The sequence below is a fragment of the Ovis canadensis genome, chromosome 14, assembly GCF_042477335.2.
Source record: "Ovis canadensis isolate MfBH-ARS-UI-01 breed Bighorn chromosome 14, ARS-UI_OviCan_v2, whole genome shotgun sequence".
Lineage (NCBI taxonomy): Eukaryota > Metazoa > Chordata > Mammalia > Artiodactyla > Bovidae > Ovis > Ovis canadensis.
In genome coordinates, this window is record NC_091258.1 from 63,772,103 (window position 1) to 63,794,006 (window position 21,904).

Here is a 21,904-nt window from a genome sequence, read left to right on the forward strand (position 1 = left end):
TGTGCGCATGCGCGAGCCTCGAGTCGCCGCTGTTTCCCGCCTTTTCCCGGGACAGCGCTGTACCCCCGGCCTCCTCTCCATCCTGCGAGTGGGTGCGCAGCTTGGAGCTAGTGCGCAGGCGCGGAGCACCCTACACACACACCCCCTACCGCCACCCCCCGCCGCCCCCGGCCTTCCATTCTCGCGGGGAGGTACAGGACAGGGAGAAGAACCCCAAGAAGCGGAGCATTAGGAGAACTAGAAGACAGAGGGCGGGGGGAGGGCGCGGAAAGGCGGGGCTTCCTCCTCCAACGGCTCCCGGGCAGAGTCACGCCTCCTGCGCTGCAGCCCCGCCTCGGCTGTGAATTGCCTGAGGACCTGGCTGGCTCCTCACCCTCAGGAGGAGGCGAAGTGGCATCCTGCTCACTTCTAAGCGGACAGGCACAGTGCGTTCTAGACGATCCCTACGTGGGCAGGTGAGTGGGAAGACGAGGATGACAGCCAACACGTGACTACATCGGGGCTTCCTTGCTGGGGTGACCATTAGGGACTCCCCGCTAGTTCTGCCGGAATACGCTTTTAGCCGCCTCCAGGGCTGCATTTTTGTTGGTCGCGGGCCCTTTAAAGCACGCGAAGGGGTGGGGCCAAACCGTAGGCAGTAGTGGAGAGGGGTGAGACCCGTGTGTCGAGGCCGGCCCACCTCGCTCAGGGGGCGGGACCCAGGGAGGAGCAAGTCCGGGATTGGGTGATGTAGGGGCTCGGCGGTGGTGCGTGTGAGGATCGACCTTCGGGGCGGAGACTGGCGGGTAGAATTGGCTCAGGCGGGTGTGGAATTGGCCGCGGGAACGGGACCGCGGAAAATTGATGGAATCGGCCTGGGAAACGAGGCCCCAGGCGGCCTCTGAGGCTCCAGCCTCGAAGAGGGTTCGAGAGGGGTCCAAAAGTGAAAGGCGACGGTGGTGGCGAAAAGCCAGAGCCAAAGGTGAGTGGGCGGGGGCCGGCGGCAGCACGGAAGGAACCTTAGACATCCTGCGGGGAAACTGGTGACCGAGTGGACTAACCTACTGCCACGAGAAGTGGGGGACGCTCATTGCCGCCCTGCCGGGCGGGGGTGTGGAGATAATCCATTGTGAGAAGCGGGTGACGTGAGAGGGAAGTATCATCTCCAGCAGAGAGGCTCTCAGACGCCCCAGTACCGTATTAGGGGGAAGAGTCCAGAATGTTAGTGTCCCGAACTAGCATTCCCGCTCTGACTCCGTTCTCGCTCTGTGGCTGTGGCAGCTCTTGCCTTGTGATTCCAACGTGGGAAATGGTGATTCAAGCCCCGATTTTCAGGTCTCTGACACTCTTAAGACAGTAATAGGGGAGAGATTTAGACGTTGTTGCCCAAAGAGGAAGTTTTGGAGTGAAAGGTAGGAGGAAGTGGTGCCCCGCAGTGGGGCATACTTGGAGGAGGGGGTGCAGTACTGCTCCCAACAGCCCTGTCCCACCATCCTTCATTCAATCTGCTCATTCATTTGCTGTCAGTCCACCATCCTCAGGCTGGCTGCCCTTGTATCTAACTTCTTGACTCCTACTCCGAGGACTGAGAGGCCCTGGGTTGGCTTGGGACAGCCTGACCTTCACTTGGGAGAAAGGAGAGCTGCCACCTGGGTTCCCTAGGTTGTCACGTTATTTACAAGTCTCAGCAGGCTGGAGAAACACTGACAGACAAGACATCCTGCCAGCCTCAGGCCCACATGAAGTCCTTGCTGGATTAGGAGTGTCGACCCAAGTGAAGACCTATGGGAATTTCCTCTGCAGGAAAGAAGCTGACTTAGTCCTGACTTAGTCCAGAGACCCCCAAACTCATCACCGTCCCTGCCACAGACATCATCAGTAGCCAAGGGTAGAAGTGCAGCTGGCTCCAGACGCACATAGGAAGGCTTAGAGCTCAAACTGGGACCCGAGAGCATTCCTTGTCACACTGCAGGACAGCTTCAGACAGGACTGAGTGCCCAGAGGCAAGACAATGATCAGGAAGTGGGCCTTGGAGACCTGATGCCTTAGGCTATGAGGGGGTGGTACACTGGACAGAGGCTTCCTCCCTCCCTGCCTCAACTTTCCGAGCTATAAAATGGGCATAATAACAGGAGTCACCCCAGCTAGACAGTGAGTTCCCTGCGAGCAGGCTATGTCAGCCCTGTTTACCCCACAATTGCAGAACCTGGTATGCCAGACACATGGGCACTCAAATGTTCACTTAATAAGTGAAGGCACGCATGAACTGTAACATGGGGATAATTACCATGCTGCCCTTAGGGAGTCATGAGGAGTTAGAATCCTCTCGCGTAGGACCTCCTGCACAGGGCTGAGCCAGTCCTCCCCACAAACCCACAGGCCCACCTATTCACAAAGGCTCATTCCCCCAGGCCCCTAGATTTCCCTATCATTTTCTGAGGCCCTGCCCTGGTGCTGGCCTCCACAGAGTGAATCAGACCCCAAGGGTATCCAAGTGCGCTGGAGCACTCCTACTCATCCTTTGGATCTTGCCAGTAACAGATGACACTAATGTCATGATCACCCCATTTTTCAGATGGCTAATGAGGGAGTGAGGGCACCTGGTCTTCCTCACCTGGCCAGTAAAGGCAAGGAGATAGCCACTCCCAGGCTCCTAAGGACAGTGAGTGTGTACAATCAAAACTGCTCTGTGCCTTAACCTTGATTCTGGACCCAAAAGGCTCCAGGCGCACATTTTTGTTCAGCAAAGACATTCAACGAACCCTTCCTTGTGCCAGGCCTGGGCCCTCAGTGCAGAGGATAAGACACCATCTGAGCCGGGGACACAGACATTAATAAATAACCCTACAAATCAGATATAATTATCTGATTATCCAATTATCTCAGTTTCCCCATCTGCCAAACTGATGAAGAGGGAACATATAAGAGGGAGGCTCCCCAAGCACGTGACATTGGACTCAAAAATGAGCGAATATGGGCTGCTGGGCAGGAGTGACAAGGACAGCACAGGCAGAACCCTGAGGCCCAAGCAAGTGGCAGCTCACAGCACGGAGGGAGCTCAGCGAGGAAAGGACTAGGCACCCAGAGGGCCCAGGCGGCACGTGGTTTGGGATGCCATGTCCAGGATTTGGGGCTTTATTCTGAGAGCAAGGGTGGGGTGTTCAAAAGCTGGGAGTGTGTGACCAGATTTAAGTTTTAGAAAGACCTTCTGGCCCCTATGTGGGAAAGGCATGAAGGGGGCAAAAGCAGAGATACAGAAAGAGTTGTTACAGTCATCTAGAGAAGTGGACAGTGGAGGTGGGAGAAAGGCCACGTTCCAGGGATTTCTAGGCAGGACAGCGGCAAGCAGACTTCCTGATGGGTTAGACGAGACTGGGAGGTGCCCATGATGATGCCCTGGGTTCCAACTGGAGCAAATGGGATGAGAGGGGTACCATACACACACCCCCACCAAGATACACATCCATACACATAAAAACAACATGCCTACACAATCTCACAGGCCAAGAACAACAGAGAGAGCCTTCAAGGGCTGAGCGATACAGGTATGAAACCATCTGGTGTCATTTCAGACGCTGAAGAGCTCCAGTACCACAGTCTTTTAGGTCTGAGCATAGAAAAGAATTCAGCCAGAGGCAAAGTGATAGACAACAAGTGATGTATTGGAATAGAATGCTTATGAGGTTTACAAGCGGGAGGGTGAGAAATGCTGCACCCTGAGAACTTGGCTACAGTTTTATAAGCAGAGAAAAAGTAGGGAGGGGGAGACTTCCTTGTCATTCTTGAGTCAACATCATGCTTCTATCATCTGCTCCTCCTCCAGGTTAGGCAGGGGAGTTTTCTTGTCCCTTCAGGTCAAGTTGGGTCCACTAATTACTGTTTCTTTACGTGTGCAGACCGCGTGTCCTAGGAATCATTAACTTACTGAGCTCGCTGGGCAGGCTCAACCTCAGTGAGGGTCTCATGCCACTGTCATTTTACCATCTGGGGGCATGCCTCGTTTTGCCGTTAAGCAAGCCTGCCTGGTTTTATGGCTAAGCAAACCTGCTTTCTTGAGTAATTAACTTACAGAGGTTGCTCATATTTTTCTACTTACAATCCCCTAGTTAACTATTTAATCATCTACTTTGTCCCTTTATTCTGTCCTTATCGGATAGGCTGTGGCACATGCATACAAACATGCCTGCAGACACACTGAGAAACAGAAACACAGACACTGAGAAAAAATGTGGACTGAATGCACGCGCACACACAGACACACACACACACGCACAGACACACACACACACACCCCCCAAGGCTAAGCACGACAGGAACCTACGCATGCATGTACATCCAGGTGAACCTCAAAGACATACTCATACCTGCCCGCCCCGAAAGCACAGAGCTGAGGCATGGCAGAAGCAGCAACGCGGGTACAGAGAGACAGCGGAGGAGCCGCGCCATCTCTGCTGGCTCCGTGGCCCTGTCTCTCAGTTCTCTCATCTGCCAAAAGGGGTCTTGATGGTCCCTGCCTCGTGGGCTGTGGAGAGGCTGAAACCATTTACCTGAGTTACCTTACATAAAACCCAGGAAAAGAGCAGTGTCCGGCACACGGCTGTCGTAGAGCAGGGTCTGCTCTGCCATGCAGACACACTCGGGGATCAGGCTGTAAATTCATTTGGCCCCAGGCCTCTCCCCTGCAGAAGGCCTTGCCCCTCCCAAGCCCCCGACCTGGCCCTTCCTCCATCTTCCCCCCACTTACTTGCCCACTGCCCTTCTCTCGCCTACTCAGTCCCCAGGGACCAAAATCCAGGCCGGGTCCACTTCTCCTGTGACTCTTTAGGGCAAAGGGCTGGTGCCCCGGCAGCAGGACCCTTACCCCTCCCTCTGACCCAGTCCTCACCCAAGGGGGCCTGCCTGCCCCTGCCCCAGTGCCCTCTGCGTCAGATTCTCGGCATGACTCTGGCAACCTCAGCTCAGCATCCTTCCCTCCCTGCTGTGCCCACACCAGTCCCCAGGGAGCCGCCTGGAACAGGGCAAAGGGCAGCGCCTCGGATCAGCCTCTTCCTCACTGCTGTGTGCAAATTGCTTCTTCTGTCCAGGGCTCCTGTGCCCTCATCTTCAATCAGGAGCCCTGCCCCAGAGATAGGAAGTAAATGACAGCTGTTTTACGGAACAGGAAAGCACAGCCGCGCAATAAATACCCCGCTAGCTCTGTGCAAGGGCTAGGGCTACAGCAGTGAACTAAACAAAGCCCCTGCCCACAGGGAGTCTCTACTCTAGTGTCAGACACAGAAAGCAAACAGCACAAGCAGTAGACTGGACAGCATGTCGGGGGAGAAAGGACCCAACCTCAGTGAGGCCGAGCGAGAACCACACAGCAAACCACGAGCAGAAATGCTGCCCTGGGGTCCCATACAAAGATCATTTCCAGCCCCCTGGGCAGGGTGGCCAAGTGCACGTTCCAAGACGAAGAAATCAACCTGGCCAGTGGCTTAGGCCAGCCACAAGCTGAGTGCCGTCTCCAGAGGCCTCTGTCCGTTTGTTTGCCCTGGGGAGGGCTGGTCCTCTCCCAGATTCCCACCAAGTCCTGCCTGCCTCCACTCTGTCTCTTCCCTTTCCTTCCTTCCTTCAAATCTTTGCTGAGCACCTGCTAGGTTCCACCCCATCCCCCCGGGGGATGTCATTCCAGACAGAGGGCCAGAGGCGGACTCACCTACAGCCAAGCAAAGAACACCCTCATTTATACAGGCCCCTTCCCAAGCCCTATACCTAATCCAGCACTTGTGATTGTCTCTTCTTTTTCCTAAAGAACCCCACCTCCACTTGGAAAAGCTTCAAAGCTCCATGAAGCCTGGTTCTGCCCCTGGGGGAGACAAACAAAAAAACATGTACACAGATAAATGGAAAACTGCCAAGATAGAAAATCCTAGGAAGAAGAACTTAAATGTGATGACAGAAAGCAGTGGGAGGGGGTGCATCTTAGATTGGGAGGCACCCTTAGGGACCACCTCCTGGAGGAGGGGGGAAGCTGAGGGCGAGGGTGAGCTGACCAGGCCAGGAGTCCCTGGAATAACACAGGTGAAGTGTCCCTGAGCTTCCATTGCTCCATCTGTGAGATGGAAGTGACAGTCACCACAGGATGATGGCCTGGAAGGCGAAGTGGCAGGTTGCAGGGTGCCCACTATGGGAACACCACACAGTAGGACCTGTGGCGTGGGCCCCTGGCTGGGCTTGGCACTGCCCTTGATCAGATTTTATCCTTCTGGGAGGGACAGGCAAGGCTGGTTCTCCTCTCTCTCCCCACCAGCTGGGGCCAGCTGTGCCATGGCCAGCCTGAGGGGGCAGGAGCTGCCATCAACCCGGGTGTTTTTTGTTCCCTGAGTCCCCCCAGGGAAGGAGGAGGACAGCCAGGCTGAGTGGGAGGGAACACTTTGTTCAGGACTAGGGTGAGCCTCCTGGGCCTAAGGGAGGAGGGGAGAGGAGACCTGGATGCCTCTGTTTCTAATTGTTGGGGGGACTAGGAGTCTGGACTCCTGGAACCGAAGGAGGAGGACTTTGGGGGCCCAAACTCCAGGGTTCAGAGGCACAGGTGGCTGGCACAGGGACTGGGAGCAGTGAGTTGAGCCCCAGGCTCTGTTTACCCGCTGGATTCTCACCGTCCTATCAGGGTAGGAGGTGGAGCCGGTGACCACACCCTGGGCAGGCTGGGCCCCTCCCTGGGATTGTCACCCCCGGCTGCAACTGGCAGTAGCCACAGTCGGCAGGCAGTCAGCAGCCCTGGGGATCTCTGAAGAGGCCTGGGAGGGGTAAGTTCATGGCCAGCTGACAGACAGGAATGGCCGCTGCCAAACTCCCCGGCCCAGAAGGGAAAAGAGACCTTTTTCTGGAGGATCGACTTGGGAAGCAGGCAAGGTGCTGGGTGGGCTTCAGGAGGGAAACGTCTCTGAAGCAGACGGCAGCGTCCCCACCAAGGGGGGACAAGAATGGCTTGTCCAGGACCTGGGTGACAGGACAGCGGTCTGGAAGGGAAGATTAACCGGGGACCCTGAAGTGTGGGGAATCAGGCCCAGTCCAGGGCAAGTTTTTGCAGGGCCAGGGCTAGAGGCCCCGTCTCCAGGGCCCTGGGATGGAGACCAGCAAAAGTAACAGCTCTGGACCCAGAAATCTGGATCTGATTTCTGCTCTGCCACTTTTCAATGCAACTGTCTTAACACCTCTGAGCCTGTTTCCTCTCCTGTAAAATGGGAATGCTCCGAATAACAGCTGAAACAGGAACTGAGGCAGTCTGGACCTCAGAGGGTTAGTGAGAGAACCTAAAGGAGCAAATTGAGAAAGCCTTAGCACTGGGTCTGGTGCAGTGAGTTCAAGGTTAACAATAGGAATGAATACCACCGCAGGCAGGCAGCAAGGCCGACCCGTGCAAAGCCAAGCTAAGTGGACAGGCCTGAAGGCCAGGGACCCAGCTGGGGGAGGAGTGGGACCAAATTTGGGAAGAGAGAGGGGATTGGAGAGGATTCCACAGCCAGACTGGAGGGACCAGGAGGGGACAGGAGTGACCCCTCAGTTGCAAGGAAGGCTAGAATTATGAACTCCTGGCTTCAGGAAAAGAATTGGACTTGGGACCAGGATCCTGGGACACCACCAGGTGGATGGGAATCGGTGGATTGAGGGCAGAAGCCTCCCAAATACTGCAGAGGGCAAGGGCCTGTAGGTGACACTTGGGGCCTGAGAAGGAAGTAAGATGGGGGCTGAAACTCCTGGTCTTGAGAGAGGGCACCAACTAGGGGGCCAGGCTGCTCAGAACCTGGAAGGAGTCCCAGGCTCCGGGAGAGAAAATGGAGACAGATGCCTGAACATGGGCCCCAAGAAAGGAGAAAGGGTTACGTAGACTCCTGGGCTGTAGGACAGATGCTGGAGCTAAGGAGTGTCAGCGTCCCAAGGAAGAGGGAACAGGGACCTGCAGCCTGAAGAAGAGGGTGCGGGGGTCTGGACTCCTGGGTCTTGGAAAGGTGGGGGCTAAGGGATCAAACTCAGCTCCTGAGGAGGGAGAAAGGGTCTAGGTACTGGACTCATGGGTCCCAAGGAAGCAAGGAACTGGAGCCCTGGACTCCATCCTCCCGTCTGAAGGAGCAGACTGTGGTCTGCTGTGAGTCCGGGGGAGGAGGGGGTACAGCCTGGACTCTGGGACCCTGGAGCCCAGTGGAGCCAGAGGTGACCCAGCCCTACCTTAACGTGCCTCCTGACCTGCCCACAGCCTCACGGCTCTTGCAGAGGATGGACCTGCGCACCATGACCCAGTCGCTGGTGACCCTGGCAGAGGACAACATGGCCTTCTTCTCCAGCCAGGGCCCCGGGGAGACGGCCCGGCGGCTGACGGGCGTCTTTGTGGGCATTCGGGAGCAGGCCCTGGGGCTGGAGCCGGCCCTGGGCCGCCTGCTGAGCGTGGCGCACCTCTTTGACCTGGACACAGAGACGCCGGCCAACGGCTACCGCAGCCTGGTGCACACGGCCCGCTGCTGCCTGGCGCACCTGCTGCACAAATCGCGCTACGTGGCCTCCAACCGCCGCAGCATCTTCTTTCGCACCAGCCACAACCTGGCCGAACTCGAGGCCTACCTGGCCGCCCTCACCCAGCTCCGTGCTCTGGCTTACTACGCCCAGCACCTGCTGACCACCAACCAGCCCGGGAGGCTCTTCTTTGAGGGCGACGAGAGGGTCATTGCCGACTTCCTACGAGAGTACGTCACGCTGCACAAAGGCTGCTTCTACGGCCGCTGCCTGGGTTTCCAGGTGAGCCCCCCGCCTGCCCCCCGGGCCCGTGGCAAAGGCACACAGTGGGCCCGACCAGGCTCAGTCGCATATGCGTCCTCAGTCACTCGGTCATGTCCCACTCTTCTGTGACACCATGGGCTGTAGCCTGCCAGGCTCCTCTGTCCGTGGGGTTTCCCCAGGCAAGAATACTGGAGCGGTTTGCTACTCCCTTCTCCAGGGGAGCTTCCAGACTCAGGGATCGAACCCATTGTCGCCTGCACTGGCAGGAGGATTCTTTACCACTAGGCCACCAGGGAAGCCCTAGTAGCATCCAGAGGAAGCATGGTGGTGTGGCGTGCTGCTTGACTGAGCCAACAGCAGCTGCAGGAAGGGGAAGCTGGTCGGGGCTCACTCTGTGGCGCCTTGGCCGACTCCACCATGGAGGAAGGAATCTTCAACTGGGCATAGCTTCCTACATCAGGATCCCCACTGCTCCCCATCACCCTGCACTCAGGAGCTTCATTTACTTTCTTATGTGACCTGTCTGGCCCCTGAATTCATTAGGATGGTAGCCAGTGTGGTTTGTAAGAGCATCAAGGCCTGTTTGTAAGAGCACGCCCCACTTAGTCATCCCCACCAGAGGCTTGGCAGGCAGGGAGGACAGGTGCCGGCCCCATTTTACAGGGGTTCAAAGGGGCCCCCAGCTGCTCAGCTGGACCCAGATCAGCTGGGACATACGGACTCCCCTAAGGCGCAGTAGAATCCAGATTTTCAGGCTGCAGAGAGAACCAGCAAGTGCATCCACATTGGTGACCACAAGGAAGACCTGGTTGTGGCCCCTCTCCTCCCTGAACCAGGGCCCTCTGAACTCCAGCTGCAGGCATTCTCCTATCCTCTGCCCCCACCCCGAAATCACGATTACAGGAACACAGGTCATCTCAGCACTGGAAAGGGAGGCAGCCCTGAGGCCTTCAGACTCACAGGAAGAGTAGTCTGGGGACTCGGAGAATTAGGAAGTCTCTAGGGCACCAAGCTCAGAGCTGAGGCACAGTCTGCCCCCATCCGGGGTCCATGCTGGGCCCACCCATCCCCAGCCACATCTGGGAACCCCAGCAGGAGTATCTGGAGCCATGTGAGCCTGCACCCCTTCAGACCATCTCTGGGTGTTCCCCAGGTAGTGGAGCATGGAAACTGTCTCAGCCTCCATCCCATCTCTGCTTCCATGCGGGGCAGCCTGTTCTCACCAGCCCAGCCCAGGTGTTCCTAGGAACTTCCCCTCATCTAAACTGAACCCACAAATATTGATCAGCCCAGCTGGGCCAGCCAGCTCCTCCCTGGGTCCCGGCCATGCCCACAAAGCTCGGGAGTAAGAGCCTGGGGACACCCAAGCTGCATTCCAGTCTCGAAGGTCAGGCACCGCTGTGCTCTCTGGCCCACTGGGCCCCTGGCCAGGGGCAGGACCATGCCTGACAGCTACTCTCTGCGGGCCCAGCTGGGCCACATTGCAGGACAGCCTCCTCGTGTAAAATGTCAGCCCCTGGCCCTGGGGGCAGACGTCCCTGATCTCCAGGTCTCGCTCAGCCTCTGCTGCAGCCCAGTGCCTGGCACGCCGGAGGGCCCAGGCCAGGACTTGCTGAATGAACAGAAGAACCCTGCTGGCCCCTTGCCCAGCCTCCTGTGGCTTGGATTTTTTCCCCCTGATCTGATGTCTCTCTTGTCTTTTCTTAGTCGCCTGGCTCCTCTCTGAGATGCTGGGTCTCTGTCTCCCTGTTTGACTTTCTCTGCCTCAGAATCTCTGAGCTCTCCTGTTTCTCTCCCCACTGCCCCTTAACTGGTCCCCACGGCCTGTATCCCCTCGTCTCGGTCCTCGCTGAGTTTCAGGGACCCCTGCACCATCCTTCTCCCAGCTTACAACCCTCTGCGGCTCCATCGTGTCTAGAACAAACCCAAGTCCTCAGACCCCACATGAGCCCCCCGCTGCCCCTTGGATCTCACCCCATGCCCACCCCCCTCTCCTGGCCTCTCTGTTCCCCCCACACTCACCATCCACACCAAGCAAGGATGCCCCTCAAGGCCTCTGCCTGTGTCTTCTCCTTGGGGAACAGTCATCCCTCGCTTCATTGCGACCCCTCCTTGGGTCCCTCAGGGAGACCCTTAAACAGAGTCAGACCCTTTGTCCGCACTCTGTCCCTCCACCGACTGTCCTTTCAGACACTGGTCATTTCTTGACATTGTACGGCATGTCTTCATTTGAGTATTGTCTGTCTTCTCAACAACATCAGCTCCGTGAGGTCCCTAGTGCAGTGCCTAGCACGCAGTCAGAGCTCACTAGACATCTGCTGAGTGACCACCTCTACCCGCCTTGTCTGTGCCCCCCACTCCCCTGCCCACCCCTGCTCCCTGACTCAGAGGCCTCTCCCTGCAGTTCACGCCCGCCATCCGGCCGTTCCTGCAGACCATCTCCATCGGACTGGTGTCCTTCGGGGAGCACTACAAACGCAACGAGACTGGCATCGGTAAGTCCCCGCAGGGCCCTGCCCGCAGCCGCCCCCACCCATCCTGTCCCTCCCCCGCACCAGGGCCCTAGCAAGGCCACCAGGGGCTCCCTGACACCCCTCCTGACCTCCAGGTGTGACCGCCAGCTCCCTCTTCACTGGCGGCCGCTTTGCCATCGACCCTGAGCTGCGTGGGGCCGAGTTTGAGCGGATCATTCAGAACCTGGACGTGCACTTCTGGAAAGCCTTCTGGAATATCACCGAGATCCAGGTGCTATCGGTGAGCCTGGGGTCCAGCGATGGGGACGTGATGGGGCCCAGAGACACGTCCCAGGCCCAGGGAGGGCACAGGAGGGAAGAGACGGGCGGAGAGGTTGGAGGGGAGGTGTGACGGGGACCCCTGCCAGCAGCTGCTCCTGTTACCCCCGGCCCAGTCTCTAGCAAACATGGCTTCGACCACCGTGAGGGTAAGCCGCCTGCTCAGCCTGCCACCCGTCGCCTTTGAAATGCCTCTGACCTCGGACCCCGAGCTCACGGTCACCATCTCACCCCCGCTGGCCCACACAGGCCCTGGGCCCGTCCTCGTCAGGCTTATCTCGTATGACCTGCGGGAAGGACAGGTAGGGCCCCAGCTCTGCCAGAACAGGCGCACAGCTGAGGAGCACGGAGGGAGCGCCTTCCCCACCGCCTCACAGCTCACACCTGCCCCCTCTCCCGTCTCCAGTCTCTCGGAGGAGTGAGGCCCAGGCAGGCGGCCCCCGCCCTGTGACCCACCACCTCCTCCTTCTTCTCCCCCCAGAACAGCAAGGAGCTCAGCAGCTTCGTGACGTCCGAGGGCCCCAGGAGCCTGGAGCTGCGGCTGCGCCCCCAGCAGGCACCCCGCTCCAGGGCCCTGGTGGTGCACATCCACGGTGGCGGCTTCGTGGCCCAGACCTCCAAGTCCCACGAGCCTTACCTCAAGAGCTGGGCCCAGGAGCTGGGTGTTCCCATCCTCTCCATCGACTACTCCCTGGCCCCCGAGGCCCCTTTCCCCCGGGCGCTCGAAGAGTGCTTCTACGCCTACTGCTGGGCCGTCAAGCACTGCGCCCTGCTCGGTGAGCCCCCTCCCAGCCTGCCTCAGCCCCCCGGCACAGCAGGGGCAAAGAGCCAGGAGGCACTGGAGCCTCAGTTTCGACGCCCTGCCTCCCAGCCCACCTCCCGCCACCCGCCTCTGCCACCTGCTCACCCCACTGTGCCCCCCGCCTGCCGCTCTGCCTCTGTCGCCTCTGGGCTCCCACCTTCCACTTCCTGCTTCCCCCCACTCTAGCCCTGACGCTCCGTCCCCCACTGCCCCCTGACCTCTGGCCTTTTCTTCCATCCTGTTTCTTTCCCCACTGCTGCCCCTTGCTCGCAGCCACCCAGCCAGGCTCCAGCCCACTCTTCCAGCTCCTCTGCCTTCCCACTCCCTACACAGCCCGGGAGGAACAGAGCAGGGTGAGGCCGTGCTGCGGGCTTAGGGCACAGGACGCCAGCCTGAACCCTGGCTGCCATCTTCTCGCCTTGCTGCCCCTCCCTCCTGACATGGGCGCTGGGTCTCCCCTCTCTCAGCACCCTTCCTCCTTGCTCCTGACCCCCAAGCTTCCCCATAGCCTCCTGATCTCCAGACCTCTCCATGTCCTCAGCCTGCCTGATCCTCTGCCCACTATCCCCCAAATAGGTCCAGATCCCTGCCTTAGTTTCCCAGTCTCTAAAATGGCAGTGGGCCAGAACCCCAAGCCCGACCTCCTAGAGCCCAGAGCTCCAGCTCCTCCCTGCCATGCTTGACCAAGCCCTCTCCACACCAGGCTCAACAGGTGAACGGATATGCCTCGCCGGAGACAGCGCCGGCGGGAACCTCTGCTTCACTGTGTCCCTTCGGGCAGCAGCCTACGGGGTGCGCGTGCCAGATGGCATCATGGCGGCCTACCCGGCCACCATGCTTCAGTCTACCGCCTCCCCTTCCCGCCTGCTGAGCCTCATGGACCCCCTGCTGCCTCTCAGCGTGCTCTCCAAGTGCGTCAGCGCCTATGCCGGTTAGTCCCGTCCTCACACAACTAGGGCCCCGGCTCCTTCAGGGACAGAGACTAGAGCCCTGTCTCACTGGGTACAAAGGAGGCGAATCTGAGACTCCCTGTTCCTGCTGAAGCCGTCAGATAGTCTAGGTCCCTGAGGGCAGAGGTGCCTGAGGTTGTGTGTGTTGAGACTGGGCCCACAAAGAGAGGAGACCAACTCACCCCCCACACACACACATCCACTCACAGGTGCGGAGACTGAGGACCACTCCGACTCAGACCAGAAGGCGCTGGGCGTGATGGGGCTCGTGCAGCGGGACACGGCCCTGCTCTTGCGAGACCTCCGCCTGGGCGCCTCCTCGTGGCTCAACTCCTTCTTGGAGCTGGGTGGGCAAAAGTCCCACCTGAAATCAGTGCCCAAGACAGGTGAGTGGCACCCTTCCCTCACAAACCCATCCAGCATGGCCAGGAGGGACAGCCTGGCACCAGAAGTCCTGGGGGAGGCAAGGGGCTGGGCCCTGGGCACTCAGAGAAGCAGAGATCACCTTCCTGGCTCCCTGCCATAAAGCCTTAGTCTACATTCTGGAAATTCCAGAACTTCTGATCGCACGGGTCAGCTTAGAATCCCAGGAACTATAAGATTTAGCTTTCCAAACACCCCCTCCCAGAAAGGCACCCTAGGGAATGACTCAGAAGGCCAGCCGTGTGTCCTGATTTTCAATCCCAAGAATCCAGTCCACTGAAATTCCCTGGGCCCTCAGGTGGAAGTCCAGCTCTCCTAGATTCTTTCCTGACTTTTAACAGAGCCAAGCAGGGAGATCAGAAAGGGGGAGAGACATCAGTAAGTGGAGGAAATCCCCACCCCAGGTAGGTGGGAAGACCCTCAGGCTGCAAAAAATCACTTCCATCCAGGGATCCATTTTTTCCCATTTCCTAACATTTTAAGGATTTTAAAGCACAGCCACCTCAAATTACTTTCTATCTAATCAACAGTATTTTCTGGGTAATAGAAATTGCATGTTCAAAAGTAGATACCATTCCCAGGGACTTCCCTGGCAGTCCAGTGGTTAGGACTCAGTGCTTTCATAGCCGAGAACACAGGTTCAACCCCTGGTCAGGGAACTAGGATCCCATAGGCCACGGGCCAAGAAAAAAAGTAGATACAGTTCCTGTTATTCAGAAAATTATTCCAATTGAATATGCTTTATTTTAAATTCAGTTTTTAATATCAGGATATTCCAGCCAACACAAATAAATACACCCCAAAACAGGCGGCACAGTAGCTAAAGAATCTGCCTGCATATGCAGGAGACTCAAGGACTCAGTTTTGATCCCTGGGCTAGGAAAATATCCTGCAGAAGGAAATGGCAACCCATTCCAGTATCCTTGTCTGGGAAATGCCATGGACAGAGGAGCCTGATGGGCTACAGTCCACGGAGTAGCAAAAGTTGGACTCAGCTAAGCACATACATGCAAAAGCAATTAAAAAGGATTTGAATTTTAGACACATGGACCATTTGGCACTGGGGCTTTCTTTGTAGGAGAAAGATGACAAGAGCAGACCCTAGAGGCACACCCGCCAGTTGAGCTCCCTACAGTACCAGGTACTATACCAGGCAAGTTGCAGTATCTGTGCGCCTAGCTGTGCCCCTCCGGGGGAAATGGGAACAGTAAGAATACCTGCCTCATTACATTGCTGTAAGGACTGCCTACCTATTTGTGTCAAGCACCTGGCACACAGTAGGTGCTGTTTTGTGCCTTGTACCTAGAACACAGTAGGTGCTCTTAGAAGATACCAGCACCCTGATTGGCCGTATCTGTGATTCTAGTCAACAGCTTGGTTCCATTGACCCTCTGGGCTACAGGGCACCTAAGCAGTTATTCTCATATCATCCTGCTTCATGGGTTTATAAAGGCAAGTGAAAGAAAAAAAAGAAAAACTGAAAAATGTAAGGTCCTGGCAGTAGTGGTAAGCCGAATGGTCCTGATTAAATCGGTGGAGCTGAGGCCACCATGGGCACACCAGGCAGGCCTGAAGTGCACCTTTAGCATCAGCTGGGCACTGGCTTGTCTGTCATTCAGAGGGAAGGGATGGGGACTTCCCTAGTGGTCCAATGGCTAAGACTCCATGCTTCCAGTGCAGGGGTCCTGAGTTCGATCGTTGGTCAGGGAACTAAGATCCCATGTGCTTCACAGCTAAGCCAAAAAACAAAAAGGGGAAGGGATGAGGTGAAGAACAGGGAGGAATTTCGGGGAGCAGGTCTACATAGCTAAAGCTGTGGGGGTCTCTGGAAGTCTTGATATGTCCTCAAGTCCTTGATAGTGCCCTGTGAACACAGCCTCCTTTCAAGCCATGTGGGCTTGCTCACCATTCCACTTTGATCCGTTCATGCTCTCTGTCTCAAGTGACCAGGAAAAGCTGACAGCCCCATGTTGGAGGCTAAGGAGGCAGCTAAAACAAGGCAACTGGTAATAAAACATTACCAGGTGTTTGGCAGAAATGAACACAATTCTGTAAAGCAATTATCCTTAATTAAAAATAAGTTTAAAATTAAAATATATATATAGATAGATAGATAGATAAGATATATTATGACCTCCCAGGGATGTGTTCTGTGCTCAATTGCTCAGTCATGTCTGACTCTCTGTGGCCCCGTGGACCACAGCCCTCCAGGCTCCTCTGTCCTTGGAATTTTCCATGCAAGGATACTGGAGTGGGTTGCCATTTCCTACTCCAGGAGATATTCCCAACCCAGTGATGGACACCACGCCTCCTGCATTGACAGGCAGATTCTTTACTAGCACCACCTGGGAAGCCTCCCCAGGGGTAGCAGTACCTAATCCGGAATCTTATTAATCCCACTGAGTTCCCACCACCTCCTGTAAAGTAAGGACTATTTTTATCCCCTTTGTTCAGAAGAGGAAACAGGCTCCCAGAGGTAAACTGACTGGCATTTCATGTTTCCAGTCACACACACCCCTCCATTAGGACAGAGCCCCACCTCCAAGACAGGGGACTCCTTCCACCGTCCCCTTGGAACTGCAGCCTGGGGCACCCTGGAGTCTGGGCCTCTACAGCCCTAGGGTGCAAATCCCCCACCGGCCTCTGCTCCCAAGCCGGCCTTCCCTGCCAGCCACCCACACACCCGACCCACAGAGCCAGGCTTAGCTGCAGGCCTGGCCGGTCTCCTGACCTTGCTCCTCTCGCAGAGCCAATGCGGCGCAGTGTGTCTGAAGCAGCCCTGACCCAGCCGGAGGGCCCACTGGGAACCAACTCCCTCAAGAGCCTGAAGCTGCATGACCTGGGCCTCAGGAACAGCAGCGACACAACAGACACGCCAGAGCTGTCACTGTCCGCGGAGATACTCAGCTCCTCAGCACCCTCAACCGTCAACTTCTTACTTGGGTCTGAGGATGAATCTGAAGTGTCTGAGGCCCCAGAAGAGCTGAACAGCAAGGACCGACTTCGAGGTGTGGGCTCGGCCTTCCCCGAGGGTTTCCACCCACGGCGCTGCAGCCAGGGTGCCATGTGGATGCCCCTCTACTCAGCCCCCATCGTCAAGAACCCCTTCATGTCACCGCTGCTGGCACCGGACAGCATGCTGCAGACCCTGCCACCTGTGCACATCGTGGTGAGCGCCAGGCCAGGAAGGTGGAGCAGGCGAGGAGTGGGGCTGGCGGGGGCCTGGAGCGCCCGGAGAAAGGCGCTCCCGGGGGAGCCGAGAGGAGGGAAAGGGAGAAAGCGAGGCTGCAGTGAGAGGGGCACCAGCAGGAGGGAAGGCCTGGCAGCGGGGGGACTGAGGGGGTCAGATTTGCCCGTTGGCTTTTGTTGAGATCGCCGGGTAGGCGCTGGGCTTGGAGAGCTGGGGAAGGGGCAAAGAGAGAGTGGGTCTCTGGGGGGAGGGAGAAGCCAGGCAGAGGCCAGTCAGGCTCATTCTCCGATTCTCCGCCCCATCCTCGTGTCTCCTGCCTCTGCCTCTGCCTCCCCCCCCCCGCCCCCCCCCCCCCCCCCCCCGCCGTCTGCGCATTTCCCTGCCCCGCCCCCGCAGGCCTGCGCGCTAGACCCCATGCTGGACGACTCAGTCATGTTCGCGCGGCGGCTCCGCGGCCTGGGCCAGCCCGTGACGCTGCGCGTGGTGGAGGACCTGCCGCACGGCTTCCTGAGCCTGGCGGCGCTGTGCCGGGAGACGCGGCAGGCAGCCGCGCTGTGCGTGGAGCGCATCCGCCTCATTCTCAATCTTCCCAGCCCGCCGGTCTGAGCCGGGGCACGGAGCCAGGCCCCGCGGGGAGGGGGGAGTCGCGGGGGGCGACACTAAAGGCTGCTTGTACTCATCTGCCGCAGGGCTCCCTGGTGAATGCGCCTTGGGAAGGGCGGTGGGGACCCCGGGCCCGGGCTCCCCGGCCCATCCAGGCCCTCGGGCTGGGTGGAAGGGGGCGGGCTGTGCCTTAAGTGGGGGGAACGGCATGGGGAGAGTCAGGCGGGGGCCCCCTCCCCAAAGCTAAGACCCTGGCCTGGGGGAGGAGGGTGCACACAAACCAGCCTCAGAGACAGCCGGACTTGCACGGGATCACTGCCTTCTATTGCTGTGACCACTGCAGGGGCGGGCCTGGCCCGACCTTGCAGATCGATTTGCTTTGTTTGTTTCTTGTAAATAAATGTATTTAATTAGTTTGGCCTCTGGCAAATAGACAGGCTTCCCTGGTGGCTCAGTGGTAAAGAATCCTGCCAATGCAAGAGACACAAGGGACTCGGGTTCAATCCCTGGGTTGGGAATATCCCCTGGAGAAGGGAACGGCAACCCACTCCAGTATTCTTGCCTGGAGAAGAATCCCATGGACAGAGGAGCCTGGCGGGCTGCAGTCCATAGGGTCGCAAAGGAGTCAGGACCTAGCAATTAAACGGGCAAATAGAGTGGGGATGGGGGTTGCCCACCAGGGGGCAGCATCAGAAGCCCAAGAAGTTGGCACTGGCCAGCCTACTGAAGGCTAGGGACCCAACACCTGGGTCCTGAGAATGAAGAGGTGTGCAGGCCTGGATTCTTGAGTGTGGAAGGGCAGGAGCCCCCCTACTAACACAGAGCCACCTCCTCCTCAGACCTAATCCAGGTACAGTGCCAGAAGCTGGCTTCTCAGCTACTCCTCTTTACAAACCTAGCCCCAGCACCCACCGGGAAAAGAAAACCGGAAGTCCCTAGAGAACCAGAGCAAAGCTAACAGGAAATCAGAAACAAACTGAACACTCAAAAACTGGGACCTAAGCTCTGCCAGGCTGTGACAGACACTCAAGCCCTCACCCTCTGTAGGCCCTGGGTTTGAAGCAAAGATTTCCTTTCAGAGCTAGCCTTCAAATTTCCACACTCAGAGGTGGGGAGAGACCCAGACACAGACTGTCACAGTCCGCACCGGTTCTATCTGTGGTAGCTAGCGAGTCCTTCACAGAGGAGGTGATTCTAGAAAGAGCAAAAGTTTGCTAAGAAGAAATAGGCAAGGTTGTGAGAGCCAGCGGTCAGTGGTCAAGGCTTCTGCCTGACCAGAAGTTAAGATGCAAAGTGGGGAGTGGTCTGAGGGGCCTAGACTGGTCAGCAAGAGATCCTGAAGGAGCTGGAATGCAATTTGGACTATAAATGAAGGGCAGCGGGAGCTATAGAAGGGCTTTGAGCAAGGGAGGGACAGGATTAACTCAGGCACTGAAAGAGTCTAGTGGGAAACGGGGGTGGACTGAAAAGGGCAAGATTAGAGCCCCAGAGGCAAGAGAGGAGGCTGGGGACAGGGATGACAAGCCCTGAGCTGGGGCAGAAACAGTGAAGGTGGGGAGCAGAAGTCAGGGTGGAGAAGCTCCCAGAGCCATTACTGAGCTTGGATAAAGAGGACTTATTGAGGGTGGAGCAGAGGTTACAGGTGAGCAAGGGAATGAAGAGGACACTCAGGTCTGGACAGGGGAGCAGGTGGACAGTGAGGTTCTACTGGGAGGAGGCTCAGGGGTGTGTGAGGTAGGTGAGGTACTGAGGGTGGTTTTGCACACAGATCAAAAGGTCTTCATCAACAGAGACAGACTCACGGACATACAGAATAGACTTGGGGTTGCCAATCGAGAGGAGTTTGGGGGAGGAATGGAGTGGGTGGTTGGGGTCAGCAGATGTAAGCTATTATATATGGAATGGATAAACAACAAGGGCCTTCTGTACAGCAGGGGTCCCCAACCTCTGGGAGCTAATGCCTGATGATCTGAGGTGAAGCTGATGTAACAGTAAGTGAAATAAAGTGCACAATAAATGTAATGGGCTTGACTCATCCTGAAATCATCCCCCGTCTCGCGTTCCGTGGAAAAAGTGTCTGTCTCCCACGAAACCAATCTCTGGTGCCAAAAATGTTGGGGACTGCTGTTGTATAACACAGAGAGCTATATTCAGTATGCTATGATAAGCCAAAATGGAAAATAATATATATGTAACTGAATCACTTTGCTGTACAGCAGAAATTAACACACTGTAAATCGACTATTCATCAGTTTAAAAAGCCTTCATGAGACAATCCAAGAGGCGGGAGGAGTCAGGAGAGGGAGGTTCCCGCCTCTGGAAATCCTTTCCTGTGTCACTAAACTCAAAAAGGACTCTCTTGGACTCCCCTGCCTCCGCAAACCCCTGCACGTCAATATATGGGTCTGTCCTCCCATCTGACCTGGGCTCCTTAAGGGCAGGGCCCAGGCCTGACTCATCTTGATCACCACCATTGCCCAGCAGGAGGCTTAACACACTGGGAGCCTCAGGAAATATAAGTACTGGGTGGATGAATGTGTGAATGAGCGAGTGCGAGTGAGTCGCCCTATGAGGAAATCACTGAGTGAGGTACTTAATGAGGGCAGGAAGGACAACGCACGGGTGAGTTTAGTAGCTGGAGAAGGGAAGGGATGGAGAAATTTCTGAGATTGTGTATCCAGCTCCCCGCTCCGCCTCCAGCCTCAACAAAATCTCACTGTTTCCCGTCCGAGCTACGTCCAGAATCCCAATACTGGGTGTGCTGGGAAGGGCTTACCAGGCCAGACTCGCAGAACCTGTCCGCTCAAGAGCCGCTCCAGCGTCTACGAAGCAAACCCCTCCACACACACATACCAACCGGCAAACACCTAGTCTTTTGGCTGCCTGGCTGGACCTGCGGAGACCGCTCTATCGCGGTCCTCCTAGGGCTGTGGACCCCGCCTACTAGGGAATGCTCCCTGCCCTGAGTGGCCCAGGGTGTTAGGGGGCGGAGTGTCTATTGGCTGGAAGCTGGTGTCTGACGTCACGGGTAGCTTATCACAGCTCGATTTCGGAGGCGTGCTCCGGTGTCAGACACGCCTCTAAAAAAGACAGCCTCCGGAGCTTGCTGAGCGCGTGGGCGACTGCTGAAGGATCTTGAGTGAAGTTTCCGGCTGCGGGTAGAGCTGGACCGTTCGACGGCCTGATCCTATCTTGAGAGAGGATGAGAGTCCGAACTCCTTGGTCCTGAGGAGGACAAACTGAGGGGCCTAGACTTCTGAGTCTGAGGGAGGAAGAGGCTGAGCGTCCGGATTCCTGGATCTTGAGGAAGAGGGGAGCTGGGACCCTGAAGAATCGTGCTCCAGATTCGGGGACTCCTGGATCCCAAGGGTCACTGGCCTGCCCAAGGATCACAGATTTGGAGTTCAGGGGGTTTTGTGGCTACGTATTGTATTGGAGCCAGAGGTCTGAGTTCCTGAGGTGGGGCTTAGACTAAAGATGAATAGGAAAAAGGCTTAGGGGAAGCTTTGGCCTCGATACTGCCTTTACTTCATCCTTGAAAGGGAAGCCAGGGGCGGGTGCTGTGTGCAGAAAGAATCCAGAACAGGAGGAGACTTGAGACTCATGTGGAAACCAAGAGAAAAGCACAGATACCAACTGAGAGATTAAAATACTGAAAACAATAACGGCAATAGAGCTCACTTGTACGGACTTTACTGTGGCCCAGGTTCTGTGCTAAACATTTTACATAATTATCTCATGTCTTCCTCTTAACAGCTCTGAGTGATTGGATTATTATTATTCCCACTTTACAGGTGAGAAAATTGAGGCCCAGTGAGAGAGAATCAAGATCCAGATGTAAAGAGACAGGAGAGACACAAAACACACATGGAGACGGATAACGACAGACAGGCCCAGAGAGAGAGGGGAAAGTACACAGTGAGAAAAGAAGAGAGACTGAGAGGGGGCTCCCAGGGGGTGGGGGTGGGGGTTTGGGGCCTGGGACTCCTGAGGTCTGGAGGAGGAAGGGTGAGGGAGGTGACTCCCAGGTATTTCCTCCTCAACTCTCAGATACCAGGCCTCTCACTATGGGTGTTGGGCCTGATTGGGGTCGAAAATACTGATTAGGACGGTATGGGTGTGTCGTGTGTCATTATCCTATTAGGAGATGACAGATGATTCCTGGGATGTCCCTGGTCTGGGAGAACCCTCCCCCTCCCCCGGGCCCCCGGTCCCCCGGTCTGTGTTCTTTGATCTGCCCAGATCAGCCTCAGGGAGGATTGGAGAAGGGCAGGTCCCTCCCTGTCCCTCCCCATCGCTGGATCCCATCACCCAGAACCATCACTGAGGCCCACTCTGGACACAGGTGGGCCACCCTGGGGCACCAAAAGCTTTCCTGGTGGGTATTCATCCCTCTGGGTCTCTCTAC

The 21,904-nt window shown here is 56.8% G+C and overlaps 1 protein-coding gene and 1 long non-coding RNA gene across 4 annotated transcripts in view; one reads left to right on the plus strand and one right to left on the minus strand.

Annotated features, from left to right (window-relative positions):
• Window positions 1-20,393, minus strand: part of LOC138418941 (uncharacterized) — a 67,962-nt gene extending 47,569 nt beyond the window's left edge. Inside the window, exon 1 of the long non-coding RNA XR_011248798.1 lies at window positions 20,273-20,393. This is a non-coding gene — a long non-coding RNA (uncharacterized lncRNA). The remainder of the gene's footprint in view (window positions 1-20,272) is intronic.
• On the plus strand, window positions 234-19,518 carry LIPE (lipase E, hormone sensitive type). 3 transcript variants are annotated; one of them, XM_069550865.1, is made up of 10 exons: window positions 234-455; window positions 8,219-8,754; window positions 11,141-11,231; window positions 11,345-11,490; window positions 11,645-11,830; window positions 12,010-12,304; window positions 13,034-13,261; window positions 13,490-13,666; window positions 16,451-16,872; window positions 17,290-19,518. In XM_069550865.1, the coding sequence occupies exons 2-10, from the start codon at window positions 8,239-8,241 to the stop codon at window positions 17,497-17,499; spliced, it is 2,271 nt and encodes a 756-aa protein (XP_069406966.1). In that variant the 5' UTR covers window positions 234-455; window positions 8,219-8,238; the 3' UTR covers window positions 17,500-19,518. The 3 variants fall into 3 exon arrangements, with proteins under 3 accessions (XP_069406966.1, XP_069406965.1, XP_069406967.1); XM_069550864.1 differs by lacking the exon at window positions 234-455 and adding an exon at window positions 727-961; XM_069550866.1 differs by lacking the exon at window positions 234-455 and adding an exon at window positions 6,702-6,770.
• Window positions 20,394-21,904: the final 1,511 nt, after the last annotated feature.